The sequence below is a fragment of the Acipenser ruthenus genome, chromosome 7 (genome assembly GCF_902713425.1).
Source record: "Acipenser ruthenus chromosome 7, fAciRut3.2 maternal haplotype, whole genome shotgun sequence".
NCBI classification, from domain to species: domain Eukaryota; kingdom Metazoa; phylum Chordata; class Actinopteri; order Acipenseriformes; family Acipenseridae; genus Acipenser; species Acipenser ruthenus.
In genome coordinates, this window is record NC_081195.1 from 16,806,488 (window position 1) to 16,829,046 (window position 22,559).

The 22,559-nt window shown below is 40.2% G+C and overlaps 1 protein-coding gene across 2 annotated transcripts in view; it reads right to left on the reverse strand.

Annotated features, from left to right (window-relative positions):
- LOC117415104 (rho-related BTB domain-containing protein 1-like) overlaps positions 1–21,060 on the reverse strand; it is a 43,620-nt gene extending 22,560 nt beyond the window's left edge. The window contains exons 1-3 of one of the 2 annotated variants that reach the window (XM_034025071.3): positions 20,934–21,060; positions 4,030–4,232; positions 1,385–1,488 (exon numbers count right to left, since the gene is read on the reverse strand). In XM_034025071.3, coding sequence (XP_033880962.3) covers positions 1,385–1,488; positions 4,030–4,221 — 296 coding nt within the window. In that variant the 5' untranslated portion in view covers positions 4,222–4,232; positions 20,934–21,060. Of the gene's footprint in view, positions 1–1,384; positions 1,489–4,029; positions 4,233–8,713; positions 9,083–20,933 lie in introns of those variants that run through there. The other variant, XM_034025072.3, reaches the window with a different exon arrangement.
- Between the last annotated feature and the right edge of the window lie 1,499 nt (positions 21,061–22,559).

A 22,559-nucleotide genomic window follows, 5' to 3' on the forward strand; every position in this document is an offset into this window, starting at 1 on the left:
CGGGGATATCGGTCTTTCCTTTTCTTCCACCACAGTAACGGGTTGTCTATTGTTGTATTGTTGGGTCAACTTGAGGTAATCATTTATTTCACTGTCATCTGTTGCTGACCGTGGTTGTCTTTCTTCCTCGAAGTAACGTCCAAACATTTCTGCATAGTCCATTTCAATTTTGGACTTTTTCGTTTGAGGCTCTGCGTCCGCGGCAGCACTTTCTGAGGCGTCACCATCACAGGGCCGGCAGGTAGCAGCAGCAGAATCACGGGATCTTGTCTGGTTCAGATTCAGAACCAATTCTGAAAGATGGTGTTTGGCTGCCTCTTTCACGTCATTCTGCAGAAACTGCAGGTGCTTGAAACGTGGGTCCAACAGGCATGCCATGAAGTGTTTCCAGAAGTCCTTGCTGATCCAGTTTGAATCGTTTCATTAGTTGCTTGCTGACTTCTGCTTTAAAGCCTCGTGTAGCTCCCATGTCACTGTCTGTTGGCTTGAGGTTGCTGTCCAACAAATTCATAATGACAGGCTGTTCTGCACACATAATAGTGGTTGCTTTTGCCAGCAGTCTTAGTATAGGTAACAACTGCTCTATCAGGTCCAAGACTTTACTTTTCAACAATAGTGACTTGTGAGCGGCCGCTTACTCATATCGGAAGTATCATCCGCCATTTTAGCAAATGGTGTGGATGGTCATGTGACATTTCCGGTTAGTCTAATACCAGCGCTGAAGTCGACTACACTCAAATTTAGTTGCCTAGTCGACCATTTGGTGCTACCGTTAAATCACTCCACAAGTCTTTTGTTGTGTCTCTAGAACAATTCAGCCCTGCAGATACATACGTCAAGATTTATGTCAGTTACATGGAATATAAATCAATAGTGCTTGAAATGTCTGAAACAGAGAAAAACTCAAATAACCCCATACATGTTCAAACTGCTATATGTAACCTCTTCCAATAGTTCACCAATGCAGAGTGAAACAAGACCCCTTATTCATTAAAACCTACTTGTTCTAGCTATTACTGAACACAGGTCATTTCCACTAGAAATCTAATTGCATTTAACAATTGGTACCATGAGAGAGAGAGAGAGCTGTTCAATCCCCAATACAGTGTACAATTACTAATACACAGGTTCGTTTTCATTACAGGGCAGTTTAAAAGAAGGCCATGCGTTACAAACATTCACAGCACAGCATTGCCACTTAGCAGGTGGAGGCCCCATAATAAGACCTGTAGCTGACACCTGCAATTGTAATTGCACTAAATAGAATAATATGACTTTGGTATCATTTGTCTCAGGAAGGGGCTCTATCATTAAGATGACATAAGCAGAATGCAGTATATGGTTCATAGAGTATTGCTGTTGCATAAACAGAATGCATTTTTACCTTCCATATGCAAAGCGTCTGTCCTTATGGTGATCACCGAAGGTATCCCATAGCCTTAGTGAGACACTCACTTCATCAACTACATCACGAGAACGTTCTAGAACCTAAAATAGGAAAACAAGGGAAAAATTTACTAAAAAAAAAAACAAACTAAATCTATACATCAACCAAAATGAAAATGAAGGAGGTGAAATAAGGTGTCCCTCCACAAGAGAGAGAGAGAGAGAGAGAGAGAGAGAGAGAGAGCTGTGAGCTGTGTGAAGGAAACAAGAACTTTTGTGCAAGGTAAGACTTGAGTCCTGGCGTTTTGCTGCCCGGACTGTTAGTTAGGGACACTTACTTGTATAGATAGTAATCCATAAATTGAGTTTGGCTTTTGTTTATTTATATTATATGTTTTTTTTGGAAGCACTGTAAATAAACACACAGGTGCCATCCTGTTTAAACCACATTCCTGGAAGTTCGACTTTCTTTTATGCTAGAGGACAGTGTAAAAGGTCCGGAAAAAGTGACAAACATAACAAACATTTCCAGAGTTGTCACAATATATAATGTGGGTCGTGGAAACAAAACAAAAAAACAACAACTTTTGATTGTGTTTTTCTGGCTTAAAGTGCTTTCCCCACAATTTCCAGGGCTGCTCTTCAGTTCTACAGTAGTCGCCTGCCACAGATGTAATGTAGGCAAGATAAACTGAAAGTGTCTTTATATTGGTAAGTGCCTGCATCATCTAGTTCATGGCAGTGTATTCCCTGTAAAACAAAAGGAAACTTGTTCCAAGGTGGCAGATCACCAAGTGGAGCTGGCTCTAACTTCTATAAAGGACGATTTGGTTGTCACATACAATGGCTCTCAAAAGTATTCAACCCCCTTGGACTTTTCCACATTTTATTGTGTTAAAACATGGAATCAAAATGGATTGCCACTGATCAACACAAAAAAAGTCCATAATGTCAAAGTGAAAAATAAAATCTACAAATTGTTCTAAATTAATTAAAATATAAAACAGAAAATAATTGATTGCATAAGTATTCACCCCCTTTGCTATGACACACCTAAATAAGCTCTGGTGCAACCAATTGTCTTTAGAAGTCACAATTAGTTGAATGGAGTCAACCTGTGTGCAATTAAGGTGTTTCACATGATTTCAGGTTAAATACACCTGTATCTGGGAGGTCCCACAGTTGGTTAGTACATTACCTAACAAAAACTACATCACGAAGACGAAGGAACATTCAAAGCAAATCCGGAATAAGGTTCTTCAAAAGCACCAATCAGGGGTAGGATATAAGAACATTTCCAAGGCATTGAATATCCCCCGGAGCACAGTAAAGTCCATTATTAAGAAATGGAGAGAATATGGCACAACTGTGAATCTATCTAGAACAGGCCGTCCTCAAATACTGAGTATCCGGGCGAGAAGGGCACTAGTCAGGGAGGCCATCAAGAGGCCTATGACAACTCCAAAGGAGTTACAGTCTTCCACGGCTGAGCTGGGAGACACTGTGCATATGGCAACAATAGCCCGGGTGCTTCACAAAACTGGCCTTCATGGGAGAGTGGCAAAAACAAAGCCATTGTTGAACAAAACTCACATCAAATCTCGGCTAGAGTTTGCCAGAAGGCATGTGGGAGACTCTGAGACCAAGTGGAAGAAGATTCTATGGTCTGATGAGACCAAAATAGAGCTTTTTGGCCTCTACGCTAAGCGCTATGTTTGGCGCAAGCCTAACAGCGCACATCATCCTGAGAACACCATCCCTACCGTGAAGCATGGTGGTGGCAGCATCATGCTATGGGGATGCTTCTCTGAGTCAGGGCCTGGAAAGGAAAACCTGCTGAAGTCTGCAAGAGACCTGGTACTTGGGAGAAGATTCATCTTCCAGCAGGACAATGACCCCAAATATACAGCCAAAGCCACACTGGAGTGGCTTAAAAACAAAAAGGTCAATGTCCTGGAGTGGCCCAGTCAAAGCCCGGACCTCAATCCAATTGAGAATACGTGGAAAGAGTTGAAAATTGCTGTTCAAAGGTCCCCATCCAACTTGACGGAGCTTGAGCAATTTTGCAAAGAAGAATGGGCAAAAATTGCAGTGTCCAGATGTGCAAAGCTGGTAGAGACTTACCCAAATAGACTCATGGCTGTAATTGCTGCCAAAGGTGCCTCTACCAAATATTGACTCAAGGGGGTGAATACTTATGCAATCAATTATTTTCTGTTTTGTATTTGTAATTTAGAACAATTTGTAGATTTTATTTTTCACTTTGACATTATGGACTTTTTGGGTTGATCAGTGGCAAAAACTCCTAATTCAATAAATTTTGATTCCATATTGTAACACAATAAAATGTGGAGAGCCACTATATCTGTGGCAGGCAAATAGAACTGAAGAGCAGCTTGTGTACTCGGGGTTCAGTGAAAGTACATTTTACAAGGACTTAAAAAAAAAAAAAAAACTTAAAAATGCTATTGTCAGAATGGCAAGAGGAAATGAACCACACCTTTTTAATTAAGAGCAGAATTGTGAATTGTGAACACACCTGAACACAAAGTAAGGTAGGCTATGTGTAGTAGGTAAGGGGACCAAGTGCTTTGTTTTGAGGGCATGTCTCTCACCTGTAAACTCCAGTTCATAAGTCCTTACCTCTTGGCAAACCCGGTACTGATCAATCGCCCACACTGTTGGTACGTGTGTTGCCAGCAGTTGGTACTGCGTTAGGGTGGTGTTGCACGCCCGTGCACAGATGAGACGAGTCTTCCCCACGGCATTGTCTCCCACTACCACGCACTTGATGGTTTCTACGTTTGGCCTTTCGTAGTCCATGTTATTGTCCATTGACGTGCTCCCTTTTAAAAAAGGAGAAGATTCAGTGCACAGCTGGATTTATACTGCATACTGTAGCGTTTCAGCAAGGGGGCAGAAAAGAGAGAAGACACGTTGCTTACTGTTATTCAGATCCTTTTTATTGATTGAACAAACACACACACACACACACACAAGCACCCAAACCAGAGTCCACAGCTCGGTCAGCGACACAGGATTCAGCTTCCAAAAAAACAACCACAACTAATTGGTGGCACAGCGCCTTTTACAATGTAGCTCTGCCCCTTATGTTAAGTGGGTACCGGAGCTTACACACATTCCATTGGTCCTGGTATGCAGCTGAGGACCAATGGACACAGACAAACAGCCAATAGGGACAGACAAACAACAACCAATCACAAGGGAGACACAGAAGGCACCACACGAGCAGGATACATTTGCACACACAGAGAAAGGGTTAACCAGCAACATGAAGGGAACACAATACAGTGGGAATTACAGTACACAAACACAGTAGGAATACAGTACAAAACAAATGCACTGATCGCTATATTGCCCCCACCTTAGCCTCTTTTTGTCCCCACAAAAGTCCACAGGGCGCAATGTAGCATATGGCCGTAATCGGCCACCTCCCCCCCCCGAAACACAACCACACTCCCCTCATGTCCGGTTTGTCCCCTCTGAGTTCTTGTGGGTGGGTTGGCGGGCAGTGCTGTGATGGAGGCGGTCTCCTCTCCTCCTCCTGCCGGGTTGATCCTGGGTCTTCGGTCAGGGGGGCCCCGTTTAACCCCTCTGATGACCCCTGGGCTTCTGTAAGGGGGTGCCCATTTAACGCCCTTCTACCCCCTAAGCCTGAGTGACTTTTGCCCCATCGGGGCTCCCTCACAGGAGGGTGGAAAAGCTGGCAGTGGCAATGCCGACCATGGCACCAGCACGGGGCAATCCGACAGCAGAAAAGCTGGTTCCTCTGGACATGCAGCTAGCAGTGGCAATGGTGGGGGGACCTCCTGCGCTTGCAGTGGGCAGTCAGGTCGTGGCGGCGATACTGGCAGAGGCACGGCCGACATTAGTGGTGCTGACGATGGCATGGGGACCTCCAGTGCTTGCGGTGGGCAGTCAGGCAGCAGCACTGGCAGTAGTCACTGCTCCCATTCTCTACTGTCACTCCGCTCCCGGCTCACGCCCGTTGCAGGAGCCCTTGACAGGGCCGGCAGTGGCTCTTCTCCCTCTGGCAGTCGAACAGACAGCACCTCCTTCTCCAGGGGTTGTACTGGTAGCTGTCCCTGCTTTCACTCTCCGCCTTCACTCTGCTCCCAACTCGCAGGAGCCCCTGAAAAGAGCTGGCGCTTGCGGCGGCGACTTCTCTCCCTCTGGCAGTCGGACAGATAGCACCTCCCACTTTGAAGGAGGCACTGGTGGCTGTCCTTGCTGCCGCTCTCCACTGTTGCTCCGCTCCCAACTCGCACCTCTTGCAGGAACCCTGAAAACAGCTGGCGCTTGCAGCGGTAGTTCCCCACATCCCGCGACGAGTGGTGACCATGGCTTGAGGACCGTCAGCCGCAGGTCCTCTGGCAGGTGGGGGCAGTACACCACGTAGTGGTCATACTTCCCGCAGACACAGCACACAGCATCCCAAGCACCGCCTGGTAGTTTTCCAAACCTTCCTCCTTCGGTGTACCGGGCAGGGGTGCGGTGTGTTCCACCGGCGGCAGCACCTCTCTCTCCGGCACTAGGGTGGGCAAGTCTTCCCTCTCCGTCACTGGAGATGACACCGGCTCCCTTGCTTGCCTCCGGAAACGGCCGCCCCTCCTCCGCTTTCGCTTCCGGGCAGGCACTACCTCCTCTTCCTGCAGGAAGGGGCAGCATGCCACCTTGTGCCCGAACTCCCCACAGGCAAGGAACGAACCTTGGTCCTCACAGCCAGCAAGGAGGTCTTCCAGTCCGCCATCCCACCGGGTCTGGGATGGGTCAGGGTTGTAGCTCATCCACTGGTACATCTCTGGCTCCTCACTGCTCCTGCTTGACACTCATGGGTTGGTCTTCAATCCCACTCTGACACCAGTGTAGCGGGTACTGGAGCTTACACACATTCCATTTGTCCTCAGCCACACACAAGGAACAATGGGCATAGACAAACAACAACCAATCACAGGGGAGACACTGAAGGCACCACATGCGCAGGCTACATTTGCACAGACAGGGGTAACCAGTAACAGCAGGAAATACAGAGCGGGAAGGGAACACAATACAGCGGGGGTACACAAACACAGTAGGAATACAGTACAAAAAATAAATGCAGGGATCGCTACAATACTTAGGGCCCTACCCATTTCACGACCATGAAAAATGTTACAGACTGTGAAATTCATTCTGCACCATGAAACCTGGTCTGTTTTGTGTACTTTTAACCTGCACTAAAATCCAATTAAGTTATGTACCATTACAGGTTCCTGATGCGATGGTTAGCTTGTTTCAATTTAAAAAAGAAAGCTCATCATGAACTGGACAGGATTTATTGATTGACACTTGACAACAGCCAATAACTGGGCTCTACTCACTGATCGGTAGACACGGGCATCCGTGGCAGGTTTATTATGAACTACAGATCTCAACTGGTAGTCGTAGTAGACCTAGTTTTTAATATGAGTGTCCAAAATAAATCAAAATGTGCTACAGTCATTACTGCATCATACTTCACGTTTATATTTTTCAGCCTCTGGACATATTGTCCAGCTCCAGAACCGTCCCTAGTGTCAATTCCAAAAAACTCAGTGGATGCAGAGAAATGTGCCTAAATACACATGTATTTACACCACAGAAATAAAAATATACTGAGCATCAAAAGAAACTTATCACTTATATTTGGATAAAATTCACTAGATGTGATCAAAAAATGATAAACTCTGTTTTAGAGCAGGTGCAGTGACTTTTTATTGTGCTGATTAACAACTGACATCACGAAGATGCTGCAAAATGATCTGTCGATCTTGGGCAGGTGTTGTGACTCTTGGTCTCCCAGTTTTGTGGCCTGTCATTGACAGAGTGTGTCTGGTTATACCGTCTCGCCAGGTTTGAAATTTCTGGCTGTGAGCACCCAAGACGGCGAGCCACAGTACGCTGCCCTAGTCCAGCCTCCAACATGCTGATTGCATGAAAGCGCTGCTCTCTTGACAGACGTGGCATATTGTTTTTTTCTGCGATTTTCTTTATTGCTTTTATTCAAGCTTGCAATTCAACAACTGAAATCACTCTATATCCAGTGTCCAATCAACTGTCTCACTAATTAGGTGATTAAGTGCATATGCTTCAGTCATAGTCACTCAAGCGTGTCATGGTCAAGGATGAATGATCGAGGGATTAAAAAGAAACCAGAAACATTTATATACCTTATTTCACACTGTTATTTTGTGAGAGGCTCAGATGAACTTCCCATTTAAAAGCAATAAAACAGGGGACTTGCCTTATACATTTACAGAAGGGACTTCACAACTTCACACAATACTTCTGTTTGACTTCTGCACAGCATGTCTTCTAATTAGTTTGATCACAATTTATAAAAGCCATTAAAAAAAGTAAAGCCTTGAGATCAATTTCACTGTGATAATGAACAATAATGTTGTAATAATGTGAGATTATGTTACCGGATCTGAAATCCATGTGGGATATGAACAGCCTCAAAACTATTGTTTCCCATTCAGACAATGAATAAACCAATGTCAAAAATAGCACACTATGTATTGTATATCGTGTACTTTCCGTACAATACGACAGGTGCTCGCATGCATTGCAATGTGTAAACAATCTATATGAACGCCTCTAAATAACAATTTAATCGTTTTTCTGCTACATCACTTATTGGTGGTTGTTTAAAGACATTTAAAAAAACGGCACCAAATAAACTTTACAATCATCTGTTGTCTGTTTAAACCGGTGTGCTTATTGCATATTAATGCATTTAAAATTATTATTATTATTACTACATTTACACTGCAAGTAATGCATGTGTACCCTAGTCATAGTATTGGGGTTAAATCTGTTTTTAAAGCAGCACACACTGCAGCGAATTTCACAAAAGAAAATATAATATAGTGAATTAAAAAGTAAAAGCACACATTTTAATAAATCCCTACATGTTGAGTACAACATAATTATGTGCCTACATACAAAAAAAAAAAAAAAAAACACACACACACACATTAGTCTACTGTTTTGGTTTTGCATACCGGTATATTTACTGGGGTTTTTTTTTTGTTTGTTTGTTTTTGTTTTTTGGACCGAAAGCTAAATTCATTGATAATTTGTGCAAACGAGAAATCACTTAGGTTACACCGTCTTTAGAAAACACTAACTACACACACAACAATAATTTCAACAAGAAACAGTGCAATCAATGACAAGGAATAAAACTGTACGAAGAAAAAAGTTCAAATCAACCCCACTAACACCACTCTTTTCTAATAAAGACAAAACACGGCATATTCGTTATTAGGACAAATGCACCTACCGTCTTTTTTGGGGGAGGGGGTGAGTTTGGTTGATCTCTCGAAATTAGCAGTGAAACCAAAAATCAGACTTCAGAAGAAAAGTGTACAATGAAAATATATTGCAGTTCAGGTACAACACAGCCCAGCGCTAAGTAGGCAAATGCTGCAAGATCATTTCGTAATTGTTTTTGTCTCCCAGCTTGTGAAAAAGTTAAATCCCTTTTTTTCTATTTCCCAGCGTGATAATATAGTGTCTGTCTACTGTTATTCCAGTCCTTAACTAAATTCAGTCTGCCCTCTTTCCCTCCAAATGTTGTACGAGATGATCAAGTGCAAGCACAGAAAGAAAGCGCATGGAACCGCGGTTGCAGATTGCATTGTGACGTCAGCGACCCCTGTTCTATTTATAGCGGCGCGATTAGATTTCATTGAGAAAACAAGGTGGTCCAGACTATGTTGTATCGGGGCTGGTTGATGCTGCGCTGCTCTGACGGCATAAAACAACGCTCACACTTTCAGTGCTGTGGCAAAACAAAACAAGCAAACAAACAAAAAAACACTGTCCAGTTTTTCAAAACAACATTCTAATGGGTCATGTTTTGTATAGTTTATAGCTGTTGGAGGGGAAAATGTCTTATCGCGCCAATTGCAACGTGCCTCCCCCTTTGCTGAGGCAGGGATGTGCGTATGTGAACACGGTAAGGATATGCATAATAACAACTCCGGCATGGTGTGCCCAGTAGGGATGGACATACGCAGTGTGGTCTTGGTACGTTCAATGATTTAACAATGCAGCACACGCCCCTAGAACAAAACAGTCACTTTTACATAATTGCACTAAATCAACCAGACAGAGCCACTCTCTGACTTTCAGCTGGTAAAATACATCATTCTGTTCAATGTGTTTTTGTTTTGTTTATTTTATGTGTCGTTATCCAGGCTGTTCCATATACTTTGGAATCAGTTATTAACACCATTCATTTAATAAACACACTGTTTAAACAATGTTTTTTAAGGACTGTGTTTAGAAACATTCTCTTAGGGATTTAAAAAAAATACAATTCTAACCCCCTCTAAAACAGTCCTTTTGTGAACATTGCTTGAAAATGGAATGCCTCAACACAATTATGTTATTTATATACATAAGACTAAGCTATCCTTTTCATATCAAACTAAACTGTACTTTATTTACATATCTCTCAATAAAGAAAATGTGGACTGGGAATCGTCACCGGACTGAATAATTAGATTGGCAAATTCCATCCCAATTACAATACAGTATATACAGGCTGCATCTCCCTGTTCCAAATTAGTTGCAGTCATGATGGGCAAAACAGCAGATGACATATGGCAAAAAGTGATGCCTATGGACTATTCTGGGAGGCTTTGCTGCAGATTGACTTGAAGGAATTAGTGAATAAGCAGTGAGACATTGTCACGTAGCCCTAAAGAACAATGTATACATTTTGCAGACTGGTCAGCATGTCGAAGCAGTGCAAACAGCCATGCAAATTACAAACAAGTGAGCTAATTTTAATTTGGACCTCACAACAGATAAGCAAAAGTGTGCTTCCCATTTGATTTGAACTGTTATGTCGGATGCACTGTCAGCATGAAATCCCAAAAGAGGTATGTAATGATATCAGTAGCTTGGTAGACTACTGTAGCTTTAAGAACGCTAAGGTGTCACTCCTCCCAAGCAGTGTGTAAGCTAACGTGAGTTGTGTATGTAGTGAGTTATTACAAGAATAACATAAAATAAAACAAGGTCCTTGTAAACGTGCCAGGACCTTGCACTCTGGTTTGTTACATTTTGTTCCTGGGAATGAGTTTCAAAGACACTCCTGGCCAGAGGGATTAAAGAGCATGTAACTATTTGTCAGAACTCAACAGAACTCAACTACAGCTGGGCATTTAACGGTAGATGGTTCTAAAGGGGTGTGGTTGCTGTGCATCATTAAAATGGGCCGTGGTTGATGTGCATTCACATGGTGTGTTTAATCCAGTTCAGGTCACAAGTGAAATTAATTTCATAAAACCTGCACACAACACCATGGCCCCGACCAAATCAAAACTTTGACAACACGCTAATCGCACTTAACAAAACTGTATTTAATAGTGTTTTCTTTTTATGAGTAGAAGAAATAAGATTCTTACAAAAAAAAACGCTATTAAATACAGTTTTGTTAAGTGCGATTAGAGGGTTATCAAAGTTTTGATTTGGTCCCAGCTCATGTCTGTTTATGTAAGGCCCTGGTGCGTTCACTTGCAGAGCTGTGAGGGGACCCCCTTAAAAGTTCCCCATAATAAAAGCACAGCAAAGTAGAGCCCTGCAACCCGACCTGAACCCGACTATAAGTGTTGGGTTCGGGTCAGGTGTAGTTTTAATACAAACATGTTCAGGGTCGGGTAATGTAGTGTTACCAATTGTCATAAGATTTTACACAAGAACGTGCCTTAGCTGCATGCGCACACCACTCACCTAGCTTCAGCACAAAGTACACTGCTGCGGAGGTGTCAATCACCGACTCTAAATATATTAGTTTGTATGGCACTGAAATCCTTTGGTTAAAAGAAGCAATGTGTACTGCCTAGCAATACCCCTTAGATATTTTGGATTTTTAGCTTGTTTTTTATAGTTTAATTTGGGACATGCAGATAGTATGAAAAAGTCCCTAAAGAATAAATAAACCCTACAGATTTTGCCTCCTTAACCCACAGGAACACTATAGCCAATGCAATGCTTCCTGTGAAATCTCCAGACAGGAGGCATACCTGAGTGTATGACTCACCCTGCACACTATGTGGTCATGCCTGTACCAGCTGTGGCCCTCAGGGAACCATTTAGTAGAACAATGCAAAGGTAAAGAAATATGTTTCCATCAGGGGGGTATACTGAATCAAGACTGTCTGGTCTTGCTGCTGTAAGTGCTTTCGTTCGATATATTTAAAAAAAAAAAAGCAGGCAGCATAAAATAAAACAAATCCAAACAACTGCCTTGGCAACATTTCATAATGCTGCCACGTACAACATAAATGTTTTATATTTCTATTTTTAGGAAAGTCAGAAAAGCAACTCAATGCAGTGATGTCAGATAACTAGTTGGGAAGTAACCGAGCTGTGGCATTCAGTGTGACAGGTTGCCCCACAGTTTCATCTGTAAAGAAGCACACTCTCAAGAATTATTTCTCATATCACTGGTGCGTTCACGATGTAAAATGCTAGACATGCTTATCTCAAGGCAGCCATGCCAAGAATCATCAGCAATCAAGCCTGCTGTAGGCCAGTGGATATCTTAAATATGCGTCTGTCACTTAAAGGCATGAGAAGATTAAAATGTGTCCTCACATCTGAGTTCTTCTTTATTTTGACTAACCTGAGGATCAAGACTTAAGAAGGGCCTTGCATACCTTTTGAAATTAAATGACATTAAAAAGATTATTATTTATTTAACTAAAGAATAACCTCTATACATATACAGTACAATGTAACAAAAATGTTTACAATTAAAAAGGTTTCAATTAAAAAATGGACTGAGCAGCATAGGCACATTTTGGTCGTGGTACTATAGTTTGGCAAACTAAAAAAGCTGCTAAAAAAGATCCAGTTAATGGCTTCCAATGTAATTTGAATTGCTTTTTCTATGCTGTTTGCATTCTGAGTGGTTCTAGGTTATGTTGCTCCAATATTGAGTATATCATATTTTTCTCTGCCTTTGCCTGGCTTTGAACTTGAGTTAAAGATCCTAAATACCGGCATTGAACAGCCTTCCTCGTTCAAATCATGTGACGATGTGACCTTTGAACTCTGCTTGCCTTACCTATCTATATTTATATAGACAGAGAGTATGTCACATGATTTGAATGGAATGAAGAAGGTTGGTCAGCAGTGCCAGCAACTAGGATTCTCCAGACAAGCACAAAGCAATATAATAGTATATTAAACAGGTAAGATCATACATAGTATTAAAATGTAGATTACATCAAGTAATATCACAGTGCAAATCATACAATACAGCCTCAAAAGCAATGTTTTAAATATCAGGTCAGAAGTTAATCGATGGCAAGGTATTTATATAACTGAAAAGTCCTATCTCAAAAGACCTTTGGGTTTCTTTAAAAAAAAAAATCTGTATTTACACAATTAGTTATTTGTATTTCTCTGAAACTGCTCAGTATAGTTGTGGCAGGGAAGGCCCTGTGTCATTTTGCCTTTGTTTAGTGCAGAGGGACGTGTAGCTAGATTGGTTTTCCTCATTCCACAAGCAGGTAGGGTGCAACACCTCAAGTTATCTTGTAGGGAGCTCCTTACTTTAATTTTTTTCAGCAAGCAGGCTGCCTGATACAGACTGATATGTTGTTACATTAAGGCATCCAGCAAGTGGTGCTAAAAATGACAAAGCAAATGCTCTCTGTGATTGCTCTCCATGGTGCTGAACCAGCCAAGTGAAGCGTACAGGACCCCATTTGGGTTTTCCCAGTACTTGAGCTGAAAGGGCAACTCTCTGGAGCACAGAAGCAGTCATTTATTTTCATATCTATAAAAGTCCTACAGGGCATTTTATTGTTTGTTTTTGGTTACCGAGAAACTTATTTATATGCCTTGTTTACATGAGCAAAAACAAAGACCATACCATGACCCTTTAATTATCTAATAATAAAAAGGAGGTAGCTTCCAAGGTTCTTTTATTTTACAGCGTATTTACAGTCTATTTCAGTCATTCTGAGTGCTACTTATAGCAATTACTCAAATATTGTGTTTAATTAGATTTTTCATTTACTCTCTGTTAAGTTTAGTTCAGGAGCAGCTCTTCAGTTGCAGTTGCCTGTTTTTTTTTCACCCTCGTTAAACAGGCTAGATCAGCAAAGTGTCAATTTAGGTGTAAGCACCGCCTAGTGAATCACTTATTTTTGTATTGCTGTCAATACACAGAACCTGCACACAACACCGCTTCCATAGATGGCACTGGTTCTTAAAACTATTTTTCTTTTCTTTTAAATTTGGCATCACCAATTATCTTATTTTCTCCCCAAAATGTCCAATTATTTTTATTTCAACCCGGCTCACCGCTGCCACCCCTGCGCTTACTCAGGAGGGACGAAGACGGACACATGCATCCTCCGAAACATGTGCCGTCAGCCATTGGATTCTTTTCACTCTGCGGGCCTGCCATGCAGCCACCTCAGAACTACAGCGTTGGAGGACCACGCAGCTCTAGGTAGCTTACAGGCAGGCCCGCAGGCACCTGGCCGGGCACCTGTGGGCTTGCCTGTAATCTGCCCAGAGCTGCGTTGTCCTCCGATGCTGTAGGTCTGAGGTGGCTGCACGGTAAGTCTGCAGTGTGAAAAAAAGTTGAGTATATAAAAAACTGAATAAAGCATTTAAGTAATAGCAACAAGAAACTATCAGGATAATTGGAAACATTATTCAAGGTAAGAGGACAGTAAAAGCAATATATTTGAAATCTGAAATTACATTCAGTATAATTATTTCATCTCCAACAGTAATGGGTTTGAAACGCAGTGACTTTTTAACCTTGCTGCTGTCAGATATATGAAGTACTTCCAGGATATGATCTAATAATGTGGCATATTGTGCCAGCCTTCTTGAACCTCAGCACTGGGATCCGATCTGCCCTTTCTGTGACCACAATTGCATGCTCATTCACTTGGTGATGTAATCGTTTAATAAAGCCTGAAGCTTTATTAAACAATTATCAGTTTCGATTCGTAATCAGTTTCGTTTCAATTATTATCCGTCATGCATTAAGAAATCTCTATTAAATATGTATCAGAGAAGCTTCAGAACTGTACTAGTAATGGCAAATAAAATGTTATATAGCTAGAGAAAGGCAACTTTGTTATTTACTATCTTTAATATACTATATACTGTATTTAAATATGACTATTAATACGTAGGGTAGCAACCTGAATATCTTGTTAGTGTCACTGAGATTATACAATTCATTAATATAGTGATAACTGATATTGGTTCAATACAACTATAATAGCATTATCAGAGGAGGGACAGAATTCAAGGAATTTTCTGATGTCCTGGCACCGCAAGCCACCAATACATTTATTACACGTGACTCCTACATGTTCCAAAGCCTGTGTAAATAAGTATGTCAGGGGGAAAAAAGCAGTGGCGATCTTTCTTCAGCAGTCATTGTGTGCTGAATGCCGCCTGCAAGCACTTTGTTGTTTCTCTTTTGTTGAGATCATAAGGACACACAGCTCAGCATTTTGTCTAGGCTCTAGGGACACTTTTTTTTTTTTTTTTTTTCCTGTGCCGTGACATCAATAGCTGTTCTCCACTGGTTACAAAACGAATTTGTGATTGGTGTAGATAGTCTCCCCCCCACCCCCCACCCCCCTGACAATTTTAATCTGTCTACTAAAAATGACACAGGCACATCTAACATTTAAAAATCTGTTTGAAAAGATAACAACACAGTGTGTAGTAGCCTGTAATAGGTAGGTAAGGTAAATATAAATCATTGCTGGAAACCACGTGGTAGACCACATGTAAAAAAACAAACCAACCAAAAAAAAAGGACACTGGAGGTGAATATCGAGACTTTTATTTTTCCCCCTTGCTCCTATAGTTTAGTTCAGAATTCTTCAGAGCTCCCAGTTTAGCAAATTGAATGCTAGGAGCACAGCATTGCCTGCCCTTGAGAAACAGAAAGACACGGTGATCTTTGCACCATTGCAAGCAGCAATACAAATCCTGTTACAACCAAGCAGAATTACTTGATCTATTAAGTAGCTAGTAGGTAAGAACCAGAATTAATTTTGATAATTGCTGTTAATGTGGTAACTAGATAAATACATTTGTCAGGGAATAATTCAATTTAAATAGGCATGCTGTGCATTACCTGCAAAGTAGCACATACTTTTGCTGAACTGAACAGTGCAGTGCTGGCTTTCCATTGTGAACATATGCCACATTATACCATTGTAGTAGTGTGTTAATGTATTACAATACACAAATGGCTTTAAGTGTGAATCCCTTAAGATACTTGATATACAGTAGAGATGGACCCCTTTAAGAATAGGTCATGTGTGTGAAATTTGGCTCAAATGTCCATCTCTGCTGTTTATCAAGTAGCCCTGTAGGCACATGATAAAAAAAACCCAAAAACTCAAGGGCAGTGTGAACAGGCTGGCTGGTGGTGACGTCAGGCCAGGAAGTAGACAGACAGGACTGGGGAGTGAAGGCCAGGAAGTAGACAGACAGGACTGGGGAGTGAAGGCCAGGAAGTAGACAGACAGGACTGGGGAGTGAATTGCACTGTTGTGCCAGTTTATTGTAAATAAACGATTTAAACAAAACCAAACAAAACACTTTTCCAAAACAAACAGGCCGAAAATAGACAGAAAAACCACACACTAAACAAACACTAAATACAACAAGTATCGCACTGGTATTAAGCCAGCACGAGTAGCAATTGTTATTATTTGCTTCTCCTCTTCTCTCCTCTCTCCTCTCTCCTCCTCTACCCAACCCTGTGTGCATGAAACACTCACTGTTTTATGCAGCTGTACCGAGACTCGATTGCTAATCAATCATTCAATTGAATCATGGCACAGTGTGCACGTGAACTACTTTGTGCAGTCCCCGTGCCCCCATACAAATACCTACTTTAATCTGCACGTGAAGTGATTGTGCAATCCCTGTGCCTAAATACAAATCTACAATTTACATCACCTGTGCTACATAACCCACACTACGTGCACCACTACAATAATACATAAAACAGACAACATAAAACACAAAATATGCACAGGGGTGGGATACCCTGCCACAGGCAGTTTATTCCAAACACTTTAAATAGCCAGAGTTATGGTCCTGTGGAGTGTGGTTTACTCATGCAGGCTGCCACAGTATGAAGACTTTTTATTTCATGTTTAGAGGAATTAGTATGCCTATCCACCAAGGTTAAACCTGACATTACTAAAGATGCATAACAGGGATTTTAGTTAATCTTTTATGACTTTCAGCGTGTTGTTGGGCGAAAGAAATGTGTTATAATGCTCCATAATTTGCATATTTAACAACTGTCTACAACCATCCTCAGTAGTGAAATAAACACAGCATTCAACAAACGAATATATTCTCTTTAAATAACAATTACAATGTAAGAAAAAGAAAGTAGGTTTAACCCTAAATTAAATGCTACATTTGGAACATTCCTTAGATCAAGCTCTGAAGCAAAATTGGAAACCGTGGGATTCCAGTTATGATATTGTTACATGTGAATGAATGCGAAAAAGAACTTAAAGGAGTCATTTATAACACATGCTATCAGTTATAGCATGTCTGATGGGCTGAATGAGTGATGTTGTGTTTTCAAAAGAGGCGGAAGCTTGTGTACCTAACAGGTGAAATAACCTTGAAATTCTGCTTTCTCATAAAGAAGAGTGAACTGAAGGTTAAAACTAAAATGTGGTGAGAATATATTTTAGAGGAAATTATTTTATATTGCAGTGTAATTGGAGTGTACAACTGAGCATGGCTGCAGGACAGCTACTCAAGTCAGCATGCAATTCAGCATATTTACTGTACAGGATTGTGCCTGTATCTACAGGATTTTAACTTTTACTTTGTCACTAACATACATACCTTAGTTCGTCTTTCGTCTAATCGGTGAGCAGTAAAATTCAAATTTTCCCTTAGGTTAACAAATGATGTCGCACTTAAAATCTTAACCTAAAAATATGCCACTTAGGTAAGAGATTGTGTTATTATTATTTATTTCTTAGCAGACGCCCTTATCCAGGGTGACTTACAATTGTTACAAGATATCACATTATTTTTACATACAATTACATTATTTTTTACACATTATTTTTACATACAATTACCCATTTATACAGTTGGGTTTTTACTGGAGCACTCTAGGTAAAGTACCTTGCTCAAGGGTACAGCAGCAGTGTCCCCCACCTGGGATAGAACCCACAACCCTCCAGTCAAGAGTCCAGAGCCCTAACCGCTACTCCACACTGCTGCCCAAGACTATGTGCTGGAATGCTGGAACCCTTTAAGTTACACACTAAGGCCACACTAGTTACAGTTACATTTTACTTTTGTTTTGGCTAGTAAACCAATTTTGTATTTGAACACTGATTATCACAGTCAATTATAGTGTAATGCACCACATTTTCTTTGAAAAGTCTCTGAAAAATGGTCCAGATGGACCAAATATAATCTAATTTGATGGTACATACAATATTTTTCTTTGAAACATGAATTCATATAATAGTTTAAACCAACATTAATAAAAAACTGAGTTCAGTACAGTATTTAGAGATGCACTACTCACCCAACAAATGCAATAAATGACCCATCAATTTTAACCACTAATGAAAAGCCTTTTGGTTTATAGTGAAAGACTTGTATGTTCTTCCTCATGACTAGCCTGTACAGGGCTGGTGTACAGGGCTGCTGTAACTTACACCATGGTTATAAAAGGTGATGATGTAAAGCTCAGGGACAATGCTGTGCCTTTACTATTTAATAATAGTTTCCAGAAACAGGACTGAAGTGGTTTGGGTTTCTTTTCTACACATCAACGAGGCACACAAGCCTGCAAGTCCTGACAAGATCAATTCATTCTTTAGAATGCATTTGTAATGCAAAACAGTACATAAATACATGTATTAATTAATTAATAAATAGAACTTTGATCAAAGTTATCAAGGTATCAGTATTGTATTGTGTTTAATAATTTATGTTATTCAATGTGGGGAAAAAAATAAAATTGGTGCCACTATATATAAAAAAAGTCCACAGTGTTTCAATGTTACATACTTAGAACATATTTACAGCATGCTATTCAATCCCAACAATATTTAAATGGGAAATGAAAAATCTGCATAAACATATCATAAACACATCAACACTATGCAGATTATGCAGCTTGTATTCTTTGCATGCTTGTGATAGACACCTATAAAGCCATTGGTTTCTACAGTTTGCACAGCAATACATCATGATAATTTGACAACCAACATCAGAAGACTATAAATCAGCCTGAAAAATAGACTTCTACTCCCTGTGCTTTTAATTGTATAATGACATTATTTCTTGCGAAGAGTATTCGGCAAACAATTTCATATTTAATAACTGATATTTACTTTAAGAACAGGCTATGTAGAAACACATATACAACACAGCACTCCCTCTGTCAACATCATCATTGATATTACTATGGTAACCACAGTGTTTACAGTTTCTGTAAAGGAGGCACATATATACGAAAGGAGATTATACAAGATGGGTACATTTCGAAACACTGTAATTCAGTTTTCTTTGTCTTGTTTTTACATTTCTTGAATCAAATGTACAGGGTGTGTGTAGCGCCGTTAAACCATATCCTCACTTGTGGCTCCTTCAGTTCATTCCAATTACACTGGCACTGGCGTTCCCATGGGCTAGGGAGGCAAAATTGTGCTACAGCAGGCCAGGCGCCCAGAGAGCTCAATCAGAAACTTGAAGGGCTGGCCTTGTCGTGAAGAGACCGCTAGCCCAACATTCTTGTTGTACAGGCAATTGATGGACATGGGATTGAAGGAAGGCCACTGACCATCAGTTCTCCTGAGCTGTGGTGGGGAATTACTGTGTTGAGGGAGCGTGATTTGATATTCTAAACTGGGGAGAAAAAATGGGCTAAAAAAATATTGCTGGTTTGTGGTGCCTGGGTGTGGTTTCTGCAATTATGACTACCAGGACAGAAATAGTGTTGAATGTTGTACCACTTTTCCCTTTTTTTGTGGTAAAAGAAACATCCTACCCAATAGTACTTAAACTACTATTAAGTAGTTTTAAGTATTGTTTTTATTATTATTATTATTATTATTATTTATTTATTTATTTATTTATTTATTTATTTATTTTACTTTAGACCTATGCCGATGACATCTAGACACAGGATAAGATGTACTGGAATTTTTGACAAATTTTAAGTGGTTCGTTCTCCCATCTGTTTCTGTTTATTTTTACATTCCGTAAAGTTTACAGGTATTTGTTACCAAACCAGTTTTTAAAACTGGAAATCGGAATTATAAGGATTTGGAAAAGGTTCCTATGAACCTTTAACATATTTTTTAGGTAGAACTGCACATACAAATACACATATGGCATGTATTTGAAAAGGAGACCAATATTCGTTCAGGGAAATTGTGACAAAAAGGGTAAAATGCCGTTTGACCACTATGCCTTATATCCACTCTATGTACTTGTAAGTTTGACAAGCAGACAGACAAACAGGGTGCCTCCATATACCACTAGATTCTGATACTTATGATAAAAGAACGTCCTTAAAAAAAGCTATCACAATTGAACAAATGGTAAGTGTAAGTATTACACACTGACAGTCGGAGGGATAGCCAGCCTCCATATCACCTGATATTATGATACACTTAAAAACTTGCGCTAAAGAAGGTCTTTAGCAAGGTTCCTCAGCAAGTTTGTGACAATTGGAATATGATTCTCTAGATATATGGAAATGACATTCAGAATGACAGTCGAGCTGACAGACAAACAACCTCTGTATACTGTGACTACTGTTCAGTGTGCTTGCTTGTGGCTTTTGTAAATATTTATTTCTTCAGTGATGTGGCAGATGCTGCTTTCACAGCAGATCCCTTATGTATGAACCAGTAGTTTTGTCCAGGTATGCATTCAACTAAAACAGCCCCTCAGGATCTAACACAGCGAATAAGACTATACCAGACTAGTACATAGGAATGTTGATAAAGCATTAACTTAATACAGCCACTTAAATGTGTTTCCACGGATAATGGATGCAGTCATTCATTTTGGTAATAAAATCCGATATCTGTCCCTTTTAAGTGGCATTGCAAATTCTGGGTTCAGCACAATTCTGTTTTTCCTTCATCCTTAATACACATGTAGACAACAAAGAAAAAATCAGCAATGCTGACATTACACAGAATACCAGTGGACTCAATACAGCAGAGCAGTTTGAAAGGAAGCACTATGGAATTCATGTGCAGTCATCACTTTATCACCTAGTTGGATAACAGCATTGAAACCATTGTTTGTCCCTTAAAAAGTAAAACCAACCAGTTGCAAATTCCAATATTATGACATTTGCACTGAATAGCAGCCTAGCTCTACTTTTCTTTTGTGCATACCACCTGAAGCTTTTCTTTATACAACACTTGATTTGTTTCATGTTTTGTTTAATATAAGAGCAGAAATGTTCCTACCTGAATCAAACACGTCTTGTAAGTAGTTTAAGTAGAATGTTGCTCAGACCTGAAGCAGTAGCAACTTTCTCAGTGCTAGTCAACAGCCTGTCTCAGTTCAATATCAGTGTAGGCACTAACACTAAGCTGTACCTCCCAGCAGGACTCTTTTTGTAAGGCTGCAGCAGAGGTGTGTCTGCACTCATGTGACTTCAAACAGAAGGGTCAGGTTAGCCCTGAAAGGCCTCCAGAGGGCTGTTCCTGCAGCTCTCCACAGCACGCCTTATTTTTTGGCAAGCATAGCATTTGACGGACTGTGGAAAGAAATGATGTACCAGCACTTTTTAAGGATTGAATCACTGCCAGACCTTTTTGTTGAAGTAGAATACTTTTATACTATAATACTTAACAAATGTACATGGCATGTGTGTGTGTGTTGTTTTTTTTTAAATGTTTTGTTAAAATAGTTCATAGTTTATTAATGTAGATTGACACTCGCCTATAGAAAAGGTCAGAACAACCAAATGAAAAAAAATAGATTTGGGAATACTCGTTCCTGTATTTTTATAGTGCTAAAATTGACACCGAAAATGAGCGAGTCTCACTCCAAATAAGTGAGACCTGATTTGTCTGCTATGTATATATTTTATAGCACTGTGGAATCACCTGTCAACCACTCAATTGAGGCAGTAATCCTAGGATAACCACGGATAAGTGGCTGATGCAATCCACATACACTTTTCCTTTGTACTGACTTAAAAAGAACGGGTCGGTTGTCCCATGCTTTTTTCCCCATGTTTCATTTAAAAAAAAAACAGAAAAAAGGTTAGTAAAGAGAACACAGTTAAAGTAGCTGAGCTATGCAGCCGATTGTCAACATTGTATGGACTTTCCAGTGAAGGGAGGGCCTCAGTTTGTCTTTTTAAAGCAGGTGACGTCAACCACACCAATATTGTGAATAAAGCACATTAGATGAGTAATTGGCTGAAAGATGAGTCTATAATCACAATTACCATAAATCATTCTTTGTTTCTCTGTCTGCTTTCCAAGTGCTCACTAAAGTTTGGTAGCAGTGGTCACTGATACTATAAGAATGGATAATAATTATTAAACCAAAAAAATAAATCAAATCGAATGTGTTTAGATCAAGTGATAAGACTCATTTAACTCATGAGTTATAACAATTTCATAAACTACAATTCGGCTTTTTCAATGACAAACTGGGAACGTTTGAAGAATATCAAACTATTTTCTGCTTAAAAATTCACCTTCAATTATTTATTTGTTTTGGTAACTAATGAATTCTAGCTTTTTCAGTAGAAGCCTATTGATTCAATTCTGTTCAGGGCTTTTTATTAAGGTGTTTCATTTGCTTAGGACTTCATCAAAACTCTCATGTTTATAGGCAGCCACGCCCCACCTTTCTGCACATTCTGTACTTGCAAATAAACAGACACACCTGCAATAAGACTGATGTTTATCTTGCTGTCAGCCTGCTTGGGAATTGACCATTGCTCCATTAGCAATTCAGCATTACACAGTAGGAAGAAGCATTTGAGTTACTCTGCTCTACTAAAACAATTCTAATCAGATTAAGGTTTGCTACTTTCCACTAAATATACAGGTCAGTTTGACTTTGATTGCAGT